Raw genomic sequence first — 18,204 nt, 5'->3', positions numbered from 1 at the left:
TATTGTAATAAGAAAAGCAAATCATGTCGAGAAAAAAAAATGTACATATATGTTACGTATTATTACAAGAAATATTTGATGTGATTAAAAAAACAAAACCCGCAGGGCAGAAAAGGCCATGAATGCCATGGAGAAAGCATTTCTATAACCTGTTGGTCCTGTTCTAGTAGTGAAAAAACTTAGTTGTTATTCCTTATCAGGGACGTGGATTTTGGGAACTCTACAAGATATAAATATAAAATTATGTATTTAACTGAGACTGAGAGAAAGGGACTAATGAAATTGTTGGATCAACAATTGCAGAGATGTGAAACAAACAGACAAGAATAATACTAATGGGTAGAAAAAACAGATTGTTTTGGGCTCAACCACCAGAAGTGAGCATGGAAGTGAAGATTACTTTAAGAGGATATCTGTAAGCAAAGACGGGGATTATTTCTCAACTCAGGTTTTTAGATGTTTTTCAAGTACCGTTCCTCTCATCTTCTAGATACCATTACTATAGAACAAATTCTACCAAACCATGTTAAATATTGTGTGTTTTTCTTCTGTAGTATATTTTTGAATTGTTAGGACAGTTACACATCCATTAAATCAATTTTTGGACTTTGTACGTCATATATAAGGTTGAATTGGATAAAGGCTCTAGTCTTCTCTTGTATTTGTCCTATGTGCATATGCCATGCCCCCTTGATGTTTTTATTTGTGTAGAAAGAATTTATTTTACTTCTGAACAAACCAAATCAAAATAAAAGAGAAGCAAAGAAAACAAAGAGGGGCAGCGACTGCAGAACCGTCATTCACATGAATGGTAGTCTAACCGATCTCAAGCAAGGGGACTTATTAGTATGCCTATAAGTATCATCACTTCAACTGTTGTCTCTGAAGTTTACAATAATTTTATAACTGAGATTTTATATGTTTTTTCCATGAGTTCCAGAATATTTCCGGATAAATTTCTCTCTTTTGCCTCATGTATTATGAATTGATGGCACTCATCTCCAAAACAACATTTTGAACCATGATCAATTAACTCAGTCATTCTTCAGATGCACACAGAACAGCAAAGGTTCACAATAAGCAGGTCACACATCATAGGACGCCAGATAACAGTGGAGGAAGTTCCATAATTTTCTTAAAGTTTACGCCTTTGCCATAATAAAATTACTGCCTATTTTGTTGATGTGCCACACAATCATTAGTGACCAAACTAGCCTTGAGATTTTGTGAATCCAAGGTCATCCATGTTTTTATTTATTTATCTATTTCCTTCCTCTAAGAAAAGAACTATGAATAAAAGCAAGGCATCTCAAAAAAGCTTAAAATCAACCTAGATGGTCAATAAGCCAAACAGACAAGGCATCCTGCAATGGAGATTCTTTCTCCTGGTATCTTTTGATGAACAAATTTTCTTCTCAAACATAAATATGTAATTCACATGCAAAAACAACCACAAGAGTATTATATTATATTTGTGAATAGATTCCAATTACTAAATCTCATGTGAAAAATAAACATATTTGAATGAATACTGAAAATTCCAAGAGAAATAAGGATCGTATAGGTTGTAAAAAATTCGCATAAGTTAGTGGTGACGTAGTAGAAGAAGTCAGAAAGGAGCTATTGCTTTTCATCACTAACAGACCGTCATTTATTTGTTCCAATTCTTCAAGCAGGCAAATGCAACTCTACAAGACCAATTCTAATTGCCTCTACGGTAATTGTTTTTCCCAACTTCAGTTTTTTGTTGCATAAGGGACGAAGATGCTGAAGATATCTTTTGTAAAGGTGAATCATGCATTCATCATAATTTAAGCAGCTTATTTCCTAATTACACAAAATGATAACAATATCTTACCATCAATCCCCTATTGCGTGAGCGAGGAAGATCTTGGATATATTTTTCGAAAGCCTCTAATCTTACTTTCCCTTTAACTTCTACAGATTCACCCCAGTTGGTATCAAGCAACTTCTCACCACTACACAAATTATCATTGACAAGGTTACCAAATGAGCATTCAACCTTAAAGAATACATAATATAGCTTGTTCAGCCACAGCTTATCATTGCAAAAAATGTTCTACAAAATTCTACTAGAAAAAGATCATTGAATTGGGTGTCCAATAAACTGGGTGGCTAAGTTTAAGTGCATCAATGCAATCAAGTTATAAGAACCAAGGCAAACACAATAAAAAAAAACACCCATCAAAGTAAGTAGAAAATGTTATATCATATGAATAAAATGTCAACAGATTAGCTCAGGTGGTACTCTTAGATTAAAAACAAAATCATTTTCTTCCAACCACAACAACTTAAGACGAGGATGCCTACAACAAACGACACAGAAAAAACTAACACGACACTATACAAAATATAGGGTCCAACACAAACAAATGAAAAGCAATACAAAGAATCTTCTAAATCTATTGCTAACTAGAACAAATATAGCAGATGAGAGAATAGTTATTTTCTGTTCTCATGTTATTCTATTAATATTTACTTAAGTTGAGGATACAATGGTCATATTGCAATGTTAAGGTTTGTGTATATATTTTGCTAATGTAGAGTTGAGTACACAATTCTCAATATATATAAAAGTTCTTCCTCTTCTCTTGTCTCTTCTTCTTCCTCTTAAATTCTAACCCTAAATTTCTTCATTTTGCATTCTAACTTTGTATCAAAGCAATCTATTATTCATTAGAAAGTGTTCTACAGGTTCTGGAGATTGAGCTGAGGTGACCGAGACGTGCTGATGTCATCAGCTGTACGATGATGTCAACATAACGCAAGCACTGTATGGACAAAACCCACACCCCTAGACTTGAAATTCTCTCCTGAGATTTATGGTGATTTTTGTGGAATTTTTTTATCATCTCTGATGTGAGTTTTCCATTTTCAAATGTTTTTCGTGTTTTTTGGTGCCTCTTTGAATCTAGATTTGGGCCTTGTTTTTGCTAGTTCTTCTTGCTGAAAGCAGACCTATAGGAGCCAAAAATTCTCTCTCTAGTGATATTTGGTATTAATTTGTTGTTTTGCTGCTGTTGGATTTGTATTTGGTTCAATTTTGTGACTCAATCTGGTTCGGCAGACTCAGTTTTTCATTTCTACCTATTGGAATTTGCTATATAGGGGCTAAAATCCTTCTAGTGAGCGATATTTGCTCTTCAGTTGTTGATTCATGCTGGTGGCTTGTTGTGTTGGTTTAATTTGGGTCTAAATCTGTTTGGTAGATCTGTGTTTCCCTCACTCATGCCTATTTTGGATTCTTGGTTTTTTTAGCTAATTATGTTGTCTATATTGGTTGTTGTGGGTGCTGTTGTGGGTATGGACTATTTGCAAGTATTTTGCTACATTCGTGTTCTTTTGTTGAGTATTTTGTGTGAATGATCGTCATGGCTGAGATAGAGGCTATGCGTATGGCTATGGCTGTGGGTAAAGATGATGACATGCCTAAATCTATCACTATCAAGAAATTGATTTGTGCCAATTATTTAGCTTGAGCTCATGTTGTTTCTTACGTGGCAAGAAGTCCCACTTCCTTAGCAAGCTCCCTCTTGCCACTGATGATAAAGCTTATGATGATTGCTGAAGTGAGGATTCCTGTATTATGGGTAGGATTTGGCATAGTTTGGAACCACATGTTACTACTACTGTGGAATTTTGTGATACTTCTAAGGAAATTTGGGACTCCCTTGCTAAATCTTTTTCGAATAAAAGTAATGTCTATCAGGTCTATGAGTTATATGAGCAGATCTTTACTATGCGCCAATCTGGTCGATCCCTTCCCGATTATTATAGTCTCAAGACCTTGTGGGATCAGTTATTGCAGCCTATATTATATGGACTCAGGTACCGGTTTCGGGTGCTGGTATGTAGATGTCGAACTCACCAAACTATAAATTTAAGGGTACGCAAACTTGGCAAAGAAATGTCATATTTTCATATTTTTAATCAAGTATGTGAGATAAAATGGTGCTATATGTAACTTATAGCAATTATTCAATAATATGTACATATAATATTAGTGTATATACAATTATATAAGAAATATCCGTTAAAAAGTATCTGATACATATCACATATCCTTATCCGAGTGTCAAATGTCTGTCACGGGTATTTGATTTATTTTTAAGAGTCCATGTAACAAATTGCACCATTCCCTTCACTAAGTTGAGTGTTAGTATCAGTACGAGTATGTATAGTTTTAGGTAATTTTAGTACTTTTTGGTCATGGGTTGTAGGGGTGTATTGTCAATATATAGGTTTCAGGTTTAATATGTTGCAAAGAGTTTCTATTATCTTTATGAGTTAGCGGTAGTATAGCAATTTCAGTATTTTTTGGATATAGACTGTAGGACTGCCCATAAGGCGTCATATAGATCAAGTTATGTAACTGAGTCTTTATTTATAAGTTTTATTCGGGATTAAATACATTTTCGAAGTCAAAGTCAGTTTCAAATAGGAAGTCAAATCCTTTCAGGACAAGGAGTTTCCAGAATCTTATATAGAGTATTTGTAGAGCTTTTGAAGATTCTTTGAGATTGCGAAATGTAATTCTAACCCTCACTGTGATGCCTATGGAATCAAGATGCATAGACTTTTTCTTCCTCTTTTTAATTTTTCTACTCCTTTAAAACCACAACACCAAATCTGTATTTTCTGCTATTCAACCTTCAAGCATCATAGTTCTCTAACCTTAGCATGCTAGCTTGCCAAAAAAAAAAAATTAACTAAATCAAAGTACTGTTCACAATTCCCAAAACAGCACCCAAACAACCCCTAAATCCTTGTGTTTTCATCCTCCAAACCCTACCCTTTGTTACACCATACAAAACCCTTTAAACCCCTATATTTTTACTAACTTTCAGCCACAAAAACCAATTTAAAATCAGCCACGAGAGCTTACTTTTCTGCTGCAACATATCAGTTTTGAGCTCAATATTGTAGTTCCAGCAACCTTCAACTTGAGAAATCAACTCAAAATTCACAGTTTTCCATCTAGAAATCCTAGAATTCTTCTTTTACCTTGTAGAACCCTTACTCTAAAGGCTTTCCATAACCAAAATCCACCACAACTCCTACTGTAGGAAGCCTTAAACCCTATTTTCTAATCTGTCCTACATTAAACTTACTAGAAATATGTCCCACTAAAAACTAAGATATGTCTCTTATCTTCTTCCGCAACTCTCAGAATACAACCCCAATAAGCTGTTAACATGCCATGAATTTGAACCCCAAATCACTTAATTTCAAATTCATCAATCCAAACACAACCTTAATATGAAAGCATAGTGATCTAGTGTCAACTTTGTACATCTACCTCAAAAATGAACCATGATACTGTTTTGTTATGAATTACCATCCCACTTGTTTCAGTTATATTCCACACTTCCTCTCCACTCTACCCTTGGCCAAATAACAAGGCACTTGATCACATCAAAGTTGTCAAGTCAAATAACAACAGCAGATAACTTACTTACAAAGGAACTCATCCCTAAAAGGTCATCTATGTTCAATTTTTCCCTCAAACTAAATACATCATCAACAAAGGTAGAGGTTCCAATTCTAGGAGAAGTGGTGGTGCGAAGAAGCATTTATATAAACTCAGAAATCCATAGAATTTCTCAAATTCAGAAGGCTCCCACTATGGAGTTCATGATTCATTCTAGTTATTTTACCTCACAAAATTTCAACTTCTTTAAAACCTCAACCACTGGGAATTGATGAGATATTTACTTCTCCTTCTTTAAAAGAACACATTTCCTTTGCCTCCCCAGCTGAGAGATGCTAGAGTTCAGATAATTGTAACACCCCCATAAAAGAAAGACATAAACTAGACATAATGATTCCATCCAATACACAATTCTACCTTGATAAATCAGTTTCCACAAATAGCATTTCATTTTGTATGAGAGGTATACAAAAGCGTTCACATGCAATTTATATTCAGTCTCCTAAAAGGGTGAATCTATAGCACGTGCAACAATTACAAGTAAATAAAATAACAACAAAACGCATGCCCAAAGACTACAACTTCCAAGGCTTAAGCCTAGTTACACACAAAAAGGTTATCAAACCCAACACATTTAGCCCTTGGCCCTCAATATACTCTACGCCTTCAACTAGGCGGGATCACCATATCTTTTCTAGCACAAATCCGCTAGGGGTGAGCACAAAATCTAGTAGAGATATCTTAACAAAGTATATATGTTTAAGCAGTCTCGTATATATAAATGCGATGCCATGACATGTTCAAATATCAAAATTCTCCATTTCATCTAAAACACACGTTGTGTTTCTTCCAAAAGTTCATTTTTCTTCATAAGATTCAAATAATAATGAGTGATAAATACGACTCAAGAAATCCCTAGGTTGGTGTCTGCAAGTAGGCATAACAAGCACTACCAAATCCCTGCTTTACTGGCTCCTAACCGGAAGGCACGTGGTACCTTCTCCGCGCATGTTTTTGGTCATTCACCCTGGACACTCAAGCCAACTTAAACAACATCAACTAGAACCCCTATCCAGACTTACCAAACGTATTTACCCCAAATGTTACCATAACAACTGTTATTTTCTCAAAACAATAAATTTATTTCCAAGGCATAGCCACAATTGAACAATATTTAAAACAATGCAAATGCATGAAATGAGAGGTGATTACATATAAGTATCTCATTTGTACAAACACCACCATAAATCTCAACATTTGTTCAAAGCAAACTTCCATTCAATGATTCTCAAAAGAAAGCATAACAAATATAATCCATGTGACATTTATACCTTTTTATGTTCACAATCACTATTCCATTCATATTTCAATGTATACCATTTCAAGGCCAATAACATTTTCCAACAACAACAATTATTCATCTATGAATGTCCCAATTTCACAATCAATATAAGGAAATTTCTATCAATTTCTTGAGAAATGTAACACTAATTTCGTAGATATTTCATAAAATCCATTTTTTTACAAATTTCTTCAAAACTAGGGTTTGTCCCAAAAAGGTTTTTCTTTCCTTCATAAATTCTTCTCGCACAATGTTTTCCAAGGGTTTTATAAGTTCATAAAACATCTCTAATTTGAACATTCTCACAAGGAAAGTCATTTTCATCAACAATTACAAACCCACATTACAAAAATCCATGCCACTATCGAAATTTTAAAAGGGAAGAACTAGACATGCTAAAATCATATATATAACTCAAAGAACTCCCCACCTCAAGACTTTGAGAAGAAAAGATGAAAAGCTTCGAAACCAACAGCGTCAAAATCCAATCTCCATCATACACAATGTAGTCCTCGACGATCTCTCCAAAATTAAAGAAGGCACTATGGTCGAAATCTCAATGGATGAAGAGAGATTAAAAAATTAAATGAAGTGAGTGGAGTATTTCTAGAGAGAGATGAGAGAAAAGAGAGTGAGAGTTAATGTAGAGAGACAGAGATAGAGATAGAAGTGAAAAGTGAAAGAAAAGTGTAAGGGCTTAACTTTTGAGTGATTGGACACATTTTTCGGAGCAGACTGCAGATAGACCGCTCGAGCGACCAAACTTGCGCTCGAGCGAGCAATTCAAATTTGAGGACCGCTCGAGCGAAGAATACCAACTCCCAGAATCTCCCTGCCCCCCTATAAAAGACCGCTTGAGCAGTCTCAACCTGAAAGTGAGACAGAACCACCTTAAACATTCCCACCTTCCCAATTTCACTCCAACTCCCAAAAGTACAAGATGACATCTCGAGACACACTAAAATATACATACACGAATAATCACAAGGAAGAATAGATAACAACACCAGACTCAAAAGAAGATAGAAATTATAGATAAATATACTCAAGTTGCTTTAAAAGGACTTGGGGCACCACATAATAGTGGTACTTTTTTCAATATTGAAAACTATGCAACCCAGAAGTTAAGGCTCTCCTGAGGCCAATATCTCCCAAAAAGTTTAATACTAATGAAAATTGCCAAGCTAGGACTGACAAAGCCTTCACGCCGGATACTGTCCTCTTTATGGAATAAGTAGTTAAACCACAAATACCCCTTGATTAGAGGGGCAAGGGGTGATTAGAGGTTTTAACATTTCTAATTGAAGGTAACTCTAATTATAATGTAGTGTGCAGAATATAGAGAACTTGTGGTCCTTGCTCCTATAGCAAACTCCATAGAAGCAGCAGTTATTGCATGGTTTCCTAGATTGGTGCATGTTAAGGTAGCTATTTTTTTAATCACTTATGTTGTGTTTGGTTAGGGGATTGGGGAAGGGGAAGGGAAAGGGAAAAAGTAAATGAAATGTAAAAAAAATACTTACATTTCACCTAGTTTCACATACCTTTTCCCTTTCCCTTTCCATTTCCATTTCCAAATCCCTTCCCAAATCCCCCAACCAAACACAGCATTATGACATCAATTTTACCCTTGAGGACCCGAAGAGGCTCATTTCATTGTTGAGGGGCTACTCTAGTATTCTTTGTTTCTTTCTTCCTTTTCTCTTTTAACATTGAAGAACAATCTTACATCCTTCTTCCTCATGTTCTACATTTTCTCTCTCAAAAACTACATTCCTTACTAGAAAATATGTCTCTAGTCACCATTATACTCCATTTCAGATTAAGGCTCATTATTTTCCATCCCCAATTATTTGGGTATTCACCCAATTCATACAAACATTTTCTTTTCACATGGTATAATGCCACAAGCAATGCTATTGATTTGCTTAATATACAGCTCATTCCTCTTCCCAGTTGCCCCTTCTTTTTTTTGATAAATAAAATATTATTGAAGAAAAGCATCAAGAAGATGCTAAAGAATACAAAAAAGTGTCACCAGAAAAAACACAACCTAACCAATTACATCATCAAGAAAATCTAAAAATAAAAACAAATCAAGATCCACACGACTTGACACCCAACCACACAAGACTCGCAAAAACCTAACTTCAAGAAACAGAACGAGCAACTTCTTGAAAAACAAGCAGATTCCGCTCCAACCACATTTAACATAGAGGGGCCAAAGCCCAAGCCTTACAATGCCGCTGCCCAACTCCGCCCCACTCCAACTCCAAAGCATCTCCATCACCCCTTTCTGTTGCACCCACAAAACTCCAGAAGTAGAAAAAACAAGCGACCACAAACGGTGAGCTACCGGACAATGAATCAACAACTGATTCACCAATTCGGCATCACCACAACATAGACAACACCAATTAACCAAAATATGCCCACGTCGAACCAGATTATCAATTGTAAGGATCCAACCAAAAGCTGCTGACCACACGAAGAAAGCCACCTTAAAAGTAACACCAATAATCCAAACTCGCCGCCAAGGAAACTCTCCCACCCTTCCTCCACATAAAGTCAATAAAAAGAGGACACCAAAAAAACGCCTTTATAACCCAAACCCCCCCAAACCAAACCATCCTCTCCCCTCCCCTCCCCTATACATGCAACCCATGAAGAAAACACATAATATCCAACAATTGGCCCAACTACCAATCTTGACCAGCAGATGCAATCGAAGATCCGATACCACCCCATTTCCAACACCACTTCTTCCCAAATAAGAAGCCACCATAGCATCTGGATCCACAGCAAGTCGAAAAATCAACAGGTACTGAATATCTAAAGTCACTTCACATCACCAACGGTCCTTCCAAAATGTCACCCTAATTCCCAAACCCACCCAGAACCGGATATGTTCCCAAAACTCTCCTCGACCAAGCCAAATACCCTTCCACAAAACACAACCGTGAGACCCACCCATCCTTGTACACCACTCCTATGTTACCTAGAACATGGATCATTCCGATACATGGAACGGGAATGCGGTACGCCACATGCTCTAAAATATGATACAATAGGAGTAGACTTACATATATATTACCCTTAAGATTTTAAGGTATTTCTAGAATAATTTTCTTTTAAATATTAAGTATCCAATATATATATTTTCATGTAGCAAATCATTTCTATAAAAATTATGACCCATTTTTATATTTTTGTCTTATCAAAACTACACTCACCTTACATTTTAATTCAAATATTTGATTTTTTTTTCCCCTAAGGTAATATTTAAAGAAATATATTGGAAAAAACTTTTTGGGATCATTTTGGATCACTAAATTTACCGTTTTAGAACGAAAGTGTACCATGTTTCGGAACATGCGTACCAATACGTAATTCGCTAGGTATTAGAGTTTCTGGTAACATAGCACCACTCCCCTTTACCCAACCCGTACTTCACAACTACCACCCTACGCCATAATTGATCACTATCCCAAGCAAACTGCCACAACCACTTTCCCAACGAAACCAAATTAACTTATAATCTCCTTACCCCGAAACCCCCCACCACCTTTGGATGAAAAATCCCATCCCAACACACTAGATGATATCTAAAGTAACACGCACCACTTCCCCACAAAAAGTCCCATTGCAACTTTTCCAAACAGCGAGCCACCAACACCGAAATGACATGCACTAACTTTAAATAAGTCGGAATACTTCCTAGCACACTCCTAATCAGAGTCAATCTCCCATCCTTAGACAAATACTACCACCGCTTCCAACCCGCCAGCTAACATTGAACTCTTTCCAACACACAATCCCACACCACCTTAGCCTTAAAAGAAGCCCCCAAAGGCAACCCCAAATAATTCACTGGCAAAGCTAACACTCTGTAATCCAAAACAACCGCTAAAGATTGAAGTTGATCCACCTCCCCAATCGAAATCAATTCCGACTTCCCAAGATTCACTTTCAGACCAAAAAGTTGCCTCAAAACATAACAAAACACAACGAAGATAACCCAACTGCTCCAACTCCGCCCCACAGAAAATCAAGACATCATCTGCATACAAGAGATGAGAAACAACCAACGGCTCAACACCTACAACACCTACCTAGAAACCCTCCAACAATCCACCGCCCACCGCCCTAGACACCAGCCTGCTAAATGCCCCTATAACCAGAATGAAAAGAAGCAAGGATAGCTAGCCACCTTGTCGCAAACAACGGAAAGTCAGGCAAAAATTTGCTTGCGTGCCATTAATGAGCACCGACATCCTCACTGTCGAAATACAGAAATAAATCCATCTCCTCCGCATAGCTCCAAAACCCATATGCTCCATTATAGACAACAAGAACCCCCAACTAACATTATCATAGGCTGTCTCAATGTCCAACTTGCAAATCAACCTCGGCTCTCCTGTCAGATACAGGAATCAACACTCATTAGCCATCAAAAGAACATCTAAAATCTAACGACCCCCAACAAAGGCATTTTGAGCTCACAAACCCCGACACCACCCGAAGCCAATTGGCTAAAACCCTAGTCAAAATCTTGTATACACTCCCCAACAAACTAATAGGCCTGAACTAGCAAATATCCTCAGCTCCTGCCACTTTAGGAATCAAAGCAAGAAAAGTCGCATTAAAACTTTTCTTAAATTGACCCGACTGGTAGAACTGCTCCATCGAAACCATCACGTCAACCTTCACTATCTCCCAACAATGCTGAAGGAAAGCCAACGAAAAGCCATTCGAACCAAGAGCCTTATTACCTCTCTTCCCCTTCAAAGCCCCTAACACCTCGTTCTTCAGAAAACAGCAACTCCAAAATCGTAGCCTTTGCCAGAAAGCACAATAAACTCCAAACCCTCAACCCCCAGCTACCACTCCTCCCTAACCGATCTGAATAAGTTCTGACAGAAACCAACAATCCCAGATCCCACCTCCTCCTCAAAGGACAACTCCACCCCATTCACTCGAATCTTCCTAATCTGATTCCGCTGCAGATGAGCATTACGGTCCCCTTCCTTCAACCACAAACATCTAGATTTCTGCCGAAAACTAATCTCCTCCAATCTTGCAATACGAGCATACTCACTCCTAACTGCTTCCTGCCGAACAACATCCTCCGAAGACAAACCACTATCAGCCTCAATAATATCCGATTCCCACAACTGAACTAACACCGCCGCCTTCTACCCCACCAACAGCCCAAAAACCTCCTTATTCCAAGATTTCAAATATGCCTTCAATAACTTCAGCTTCTGAGCTAATCGGCAACTAGGAGAACCAGAAACCAAATAGTTCGACCATTAGCCACTTAACCTCTCCACAGAACCCTCAAATCGCAACCACATATTCTCAAAACGGAACGGAGTAGGACCACTACGAATACCCCCATTGTCAAGCAAAATAAGCCAATGATCAGACACTGGGTAGTGTAAACGACGCCAAGTCACCCCCAAAAAATGATTCCTAACACCAAGAAACGATCAATACGAGATAAAGCTTGACCCCCAGACCAAGTATAAACCCCACCCTACATTGGCAAGTCCACCAATAGCAACTCATCAATAAAAGAAGAGAACACCCTCATAGCTCCCGTGATCTGACCACCACCGGACAGCTCAAGCGGCCAATGTACCACATTAAAATCACCCTCCACACACCAAGGAACCGCCCAATAAAATGCAATACTCTCCAACTCCTCCCAAAAGAAACGCCTCTCTACTTTACAAACTGTCCCATACACCCCTGTGAAAACCTACCAGAAATCATCCTCCACACATCTAAGCAAACAAGACACCGAAAAAGCTCGTACCTCCTCTTCCTCCTCCTACACCACCACCCTACTAACGAAAATCATTTGAGTCTCTTGAAGACACACCACATCCGCCTTAGCACCATGCACCGCAACCCGAACCACATCATGTTTCCCAAATCATTCAACTCCCACACATTCCAGGATAAAATCTTCAATCTCATTTTGTCACCAATTGATTTTGTTGCCCCCCTCTGACCTCCCGCACCTCTTTTCCAACCCTCTTATCATAATTAATATAACATTCCAGATTCCGCAACTCCCCAGTACCTTTCTGATGTTGAACCTCCTTTGACAGAACACTACTACGCCAAGAGGCCTCTATAGCTGAAAACAGACTGAAAGCCTCCGTCTCATGACCTTCAAAAGACACCCAACACCCGGCTAACCTCGCTAATACGAAACAAAACCCAATCTGACACCTTCTGTGGTGAAGGTACAAAATTCTCGAAATGAACTTCGCCACTATCCTCCCTGAAACCAACGTTCTTCACTGCCAAAGGCTGTAACACTAAAAACCCACCTAACCCCACCTCCGAAGCGACCTCATCCAACCCCAACGAAGACCCTCCATCATCAAACAAAAAGGAATTAGGTCTTCCCAATTTCTTTTTCAGTCTTGAGTCTTAACACTATGGATATAACATATTATCGCATGATAACCTCATCATTTCGAGCTGATGCGAGGTAATAATTAAGCACTATAAATAACAAGAAATAGTTCTCTAGCAAGATATCTTGCGAATGAAGAAACCGCCATGCTCGGGTATACTATCAATAACAAACAAGCTCGTGTATCAGAATCTTATGATTAACGATTCAGTTCACAATTCGATTTGCGATTCACGCATGAATCAATACAAATCTATAGGCGAGTCTATTTTTGAATAAAATCTATGGTGAATCGCATGATTCACAATTGAATCATGATTCAATTCACTTTGTAAGATTTATACAATTCTTTAAAATTGTCATGTCTGGTAGACTTCAACCTTTTTTTTCTCTTTATTTTAGTGAAAATGACATAATACAAACTTCTAAGAGTGTTTAGTACGAAAATAACCAATATCTATGCATGATTAGTTGTTATTTTAGTGATCAAAGGGTTTTTCAAGGATTCAATCACATCTAGTTAGATCCAACATGTTCTTAACTTTTCTTTTTTCACTAAAAAAATTATCATAATATGTCTTCTAAAATTTAAGTAACTAGCTCACATGAATTGTCTATTGTTGTTTTAGTGAAATAAATATAGTTCAGATTGTTTAATTTTACATGGATCAGGGAAGTTAAAACCACTAGTTCCACATAAAAAAATTTCCTTCTACTTTTTTTGAATAATAAACAAATGCACCTTCCAAAGTGCTTTGGGTTTTAATATAAAACATTCTGCTAAATTCTTTCTTCTTATAAAACATTCCGCTTAATTCTTTCTTCTTATAATTATATGATGTATAGCATTCCTAGGTCCATGTTTTGAATGTCAAGAGATTATATTATGATTTTTGAATAATTTTATAGTTGGTGGGATTTGGGACCTACATCTCCTTACGTCTTCATAATTAGATGGTGTGATATAAGAATTATTTTATAACATGGGCCAAAATCAATTTACTTTGTGTTTTCTTTCAAATATACGATTGTTCGTTACTTTCTATATTTTGTACTAAATCTCAGTGATTCTCGATTCGATTCGATTCACAATTCAAAAAATTAGGATTTTGATTCACGATACAATTCACAATTTGACAAATATGCAAACAAGTGTCCTTTAGTTTTTCCTATTTGTAGATGTTAAGGAAGAGAATCATCAAAAGACCACCATTCACCAGTTTATAGATTTAATATCACACAAGCCATCATTTGTTTCCTGTTCATTAATCAAATTTAACCGATTAAAAATAAAAGCAGGCAGCTGAACCGAAAGAATCCAGGGTTATGTTGGGCAAACCCTTATGAAACTGCCAATGGTATAGCATGTTACATCTAAGGGGGTATAAGAATGGGTTTGTGTCGAACAATGAACAAAAATGTCATTTCCTGCCATATAAAGCCAATATGAATCTCAGATTTTGAAGTAATGCTAAGAAAGCCATACTGGCATCCTGATTTAAATTTTCTGGGGTTCAGAACAAGAATTGGACACCCCATCTCTATAGATTATACAGCCATTGCGCATCAACACTGGCAAGCTGGTGGAATATCAAGAACCTCAACTACCATTTTTCCAAACTAGACGTAACATGCAAGTTTAGAATTCAGCGAACATTTACCAGGAACTAGCTACCTAGAACAAGATTTGAACTCTCAACATCATAAAATGTCATTGATTTTGGACCAGAAGTGTCTCTCCAACCTCATTAAATTCAGGCTAGAAGGATAGGGTTGGTCAACATGAAAGCACCACCACAGATGTCCACAAATATTAAGTTCTCATATAAAATTTAAAAATGTTTACCATATTTAGGATTTCAACAAGGAATTTGGCATTCATAGGGGAAGAAAATAAAATAAAATTAACTCTATTAAAACCTTGAAACTACATATCTGTGGAAGAAAATAAAATATAGATATGAAAAGGTACATCAAGCAACAAAGGAGGCAAAATTATGCACGAATTTTACCCTTTTTTTAATTTTTTTTGATAACCAAGTGTTTGGGCCAGTTTAATTAATACACAAAATATTTACTATTTGATATAAGAGAGAGAGAGAGAGAGAGAGAGAGAGAGGAAATAAAAATCAAGGACAATAAAAAAGCAGTGGAGAGGCAAATTCAAAACAATTTTTAAAACAAAAGTGTAGAATTTAGTATTTTCCAAACACTAACTGGAGAAATTTTGAAAAACAATTTACAAACTACAACTAAGAAGGTAATTTCCAAATGTCGGTGGGGGCAACTTCATCACCAGTGCTTGTAATATACCTGATGATAACAGCAGGTCACACTATGTAGAAAATTGAGCCAAAAATATAAACGTAAAAGAAGAAAACAAAAATACAAGGGAAAAAAACATTGATTGGCCTGAATTACTTTCTCCTTGTTATTTCATAAAAGATGTAAGGTTTGCAATTAGTTAACTAATTGCACCACAGTATATATATTATTTTGCATGAACCATATTATCCAAGCTCCTCTAGAGTCCAAGCTTTTTCCTAGTTAATTCTCAATAAAATGGGTATCAGCATACTTTGGCAGATGTAGAAATGGTGATACATAGATTGAAGATATTACTGCGTAGTTCCTCTTTTTTGCTTGACCGGGCTCTCTTAGATTTTACGGGAGAGTTTAATATTGGTTGATTATTTTTCATCTTGACGTTGCAAACTCCTAGTATACAAAGCCTGCCTTCCCTCTCGGCACCTTTCGTGAAAGTCTTCTACCTATTGAAAAAATAAGGTCACTCTTCAATATATGGTCCTCCAAAGGAGGAATTCACAACTTTTGAACCTTGCATATGCAGTTAAATGTTTAAATTTGATAACCCCAGGGGCTTGGCCTAGTGGCAAGGCCTTGGGTCTTGGGGGTGTCCTTCTTCCAAGGTTCAGGGATCGAAACCTCTTAGGTGTTAACAATTCCTTGGGGCCATCAAACTGGAGGGAAAACCTTTAAATTAACCGTAGTGTACTTGCAGAAAACTCCTTGTCGAGGGCCTGTGCAATCCTGAGAATTAGTCGGGCTTTGATCCGAACACCCCAATCCCAATCAATAAAAATAAATAAAAATAAAATGTTTAAATTTGATGTCAAGATACACACCACCTATGGGGATCAATAAGAACATTTAGTTTCTTTTAGCATGAATGCTTTGTTTTATGATTCGATTGTTGACAGAAAAATAGTGAACAGCTCCAGGCAAGTTGCAATAAATCCTATGGAATGTCAAAAATTGCCAATCTGCTCCAGCAACTTCTGTGTAGAAATCGAGCTCATTTCCAAAAGGAAAATGATAATCTTCATCAGATCAATAAGAAGGGTAGGAAAGGAAAAACACGTATGAGGATATGTTGGGTGAGATGGAAGTTTATTGTGCTTTTCAATAACCAAGAATAATAGAATTAAAGGAACTGGTTTCCTTTTAATTTAGTTTAGTGACAAAGTGAAATTAATACATTCAAGTTGTAATGTATTGCATGTGTTTTGTCAGTAAGGGTACCGTTGTAAGTCTTGTCAGCCCTAAGGTGGTTTCCTTTTAATTTAGTTTAGTGACAAAGTGAAATTAATACATTCAAGTTGTAATGTATTGCAAGTGTTTTGTCAGTAAGGGTACCGTTGTAAGTCTTGTCAGCCCTAAGGCAGCCTTCTTAGTAGCTGGTTACTTATAAACCAGTTCTATTGAGGTGGCTGCTTATAAGCAACTTCTTGTTGATGTGATGCAAGTCACTTGTCACTTATCATTGATAGGACAACTTATGCTGCTTATCACATGCTTGTAGCTTTCCTTATTTCTAAATTCTTTATCATGCAGGAACCTCTTTTATGTAGTCCACGTATAACGTTGCACTCCATCATATGAAACATAATCTTTCAATAACAATGTTTCCAATCAATGTATTTTCTTCCAATCATATTTCCATATTAGCCTGGTTATGAATCAAGCCTTCCTTGCTGGAAATAACAAAGTAAAATCTAATTTTTCCCATATTTTCAGACTTCATCTATCTGAGTTTTATTAGGATAAGCCTTCAATTCTATTCATTTGAGCCTTCAACTGAGAACATTATTTTCTAGTACTCACAACCAAAGTTTGCAATTTTCTTCTTCAACATAGCTAACATGGAACATGATGAAAAATAATTAAGCTCATAGTATAAAGATTGAAAATGTTGGACACACTGCTGATAATCTGAAGACTGAGACTGGAAACTCATGGAAAGAATAGATAAAAATGTTCGTTTGCAATGAATTAAAGATTTGGCAGCCAACTCTTTCAAAGAGAATGTCACCTGAAGCTATCGAAACATGTGAAAAAATAAAAATGATATTGAAAAAAACATCAATAGTGGTTGATGCAATAGTATTCAAAAAAAATTTAAAAAGATAAAACACAATACTAAACTCAAGGATATCAGAGTTATAGACGCAAGTGGGGTAATTTTTGTCTGCCAAACCAAAATAAAGGTACTGCAAAATTACAACTAGTCCCCCATCTAAATTTCGTCATTGAAAGTGTATTTAGCTGTTTACATGCAAGCAAAGATATCATCATTTTTTCTTTTGACAAAGACGGCAAAATCAAATGGACAGTGCAAAATCTACTCCTAAGATGCAAAGTAAGAGATTTCACCATAAAGTTTGAGATTGTGTGGGGATTAATGTGATCAAGATCCAAGGCTACCTTGTGCAGGATATGTGATTTATTGTAATTTCTTGCAAGAAGGAAACGAAAATAGGATTTAAAAAGCTAGATCTCTTTTAATGTAGTTGAGCAATTAACTATGAAAAGCATGGACACTTCAAAATTGGTGTTGTAGCCATATTGGAAACCTATGGGATATGAACACAGAGGGGACACATGTCCGGCACACCTAATGGTGTGTCCATTTTTTAAATCTTTTTTTTTTTACTAGACACTGGGGCCACACTTCGA

At 36.6% G+C, this 18,204-nt stretch overlaps 1 protein-coding gene across 5 annotated transcripts in view; it reads right to left on the bottom strand.

The window, feature by feature from the left end:
• Positions 1-18,204, bottom strand: part of LOC114293079 (uncharacterized) — a 68,776-nt gene that overhangs the window by 14,888 nt on the left and 35,684 nt on the right. For all 5 annotated transcript variants that reach the window (XM_028237106.2, XM_082903415.1, XM_028237107.2 and 2 more), the window contains one exon: positions 1,859-1,979. In XM_028237106.2, the coding sequence (XP_028092907.2) occupies positions 1,859-1,979 (121 nt within the window). The remainder of the gene's footprint in view (positions 1-1,858; positions 1,980-18,204) is intronic.

Source organism: Camellia sinensis, chromosome 13 (assembly GCF_055761805.1).
Source record: "Camellia sinensis isolate YWXY chromosome 13, ASM5576180v1, whole genome shotgun sequence".
NCBI classification, from domain to species: domain Eukaryota; kingdom Viridiplantae; phylum Streptophyta; class Magnoliopsida; order Ericales; family Theaceae; genus Camellia; species Camellia sinensis.
Note: the sequence above shows the minus strand (reverse complement) of the source record. Positions and strands in the feature narration are given on the sequence as shown.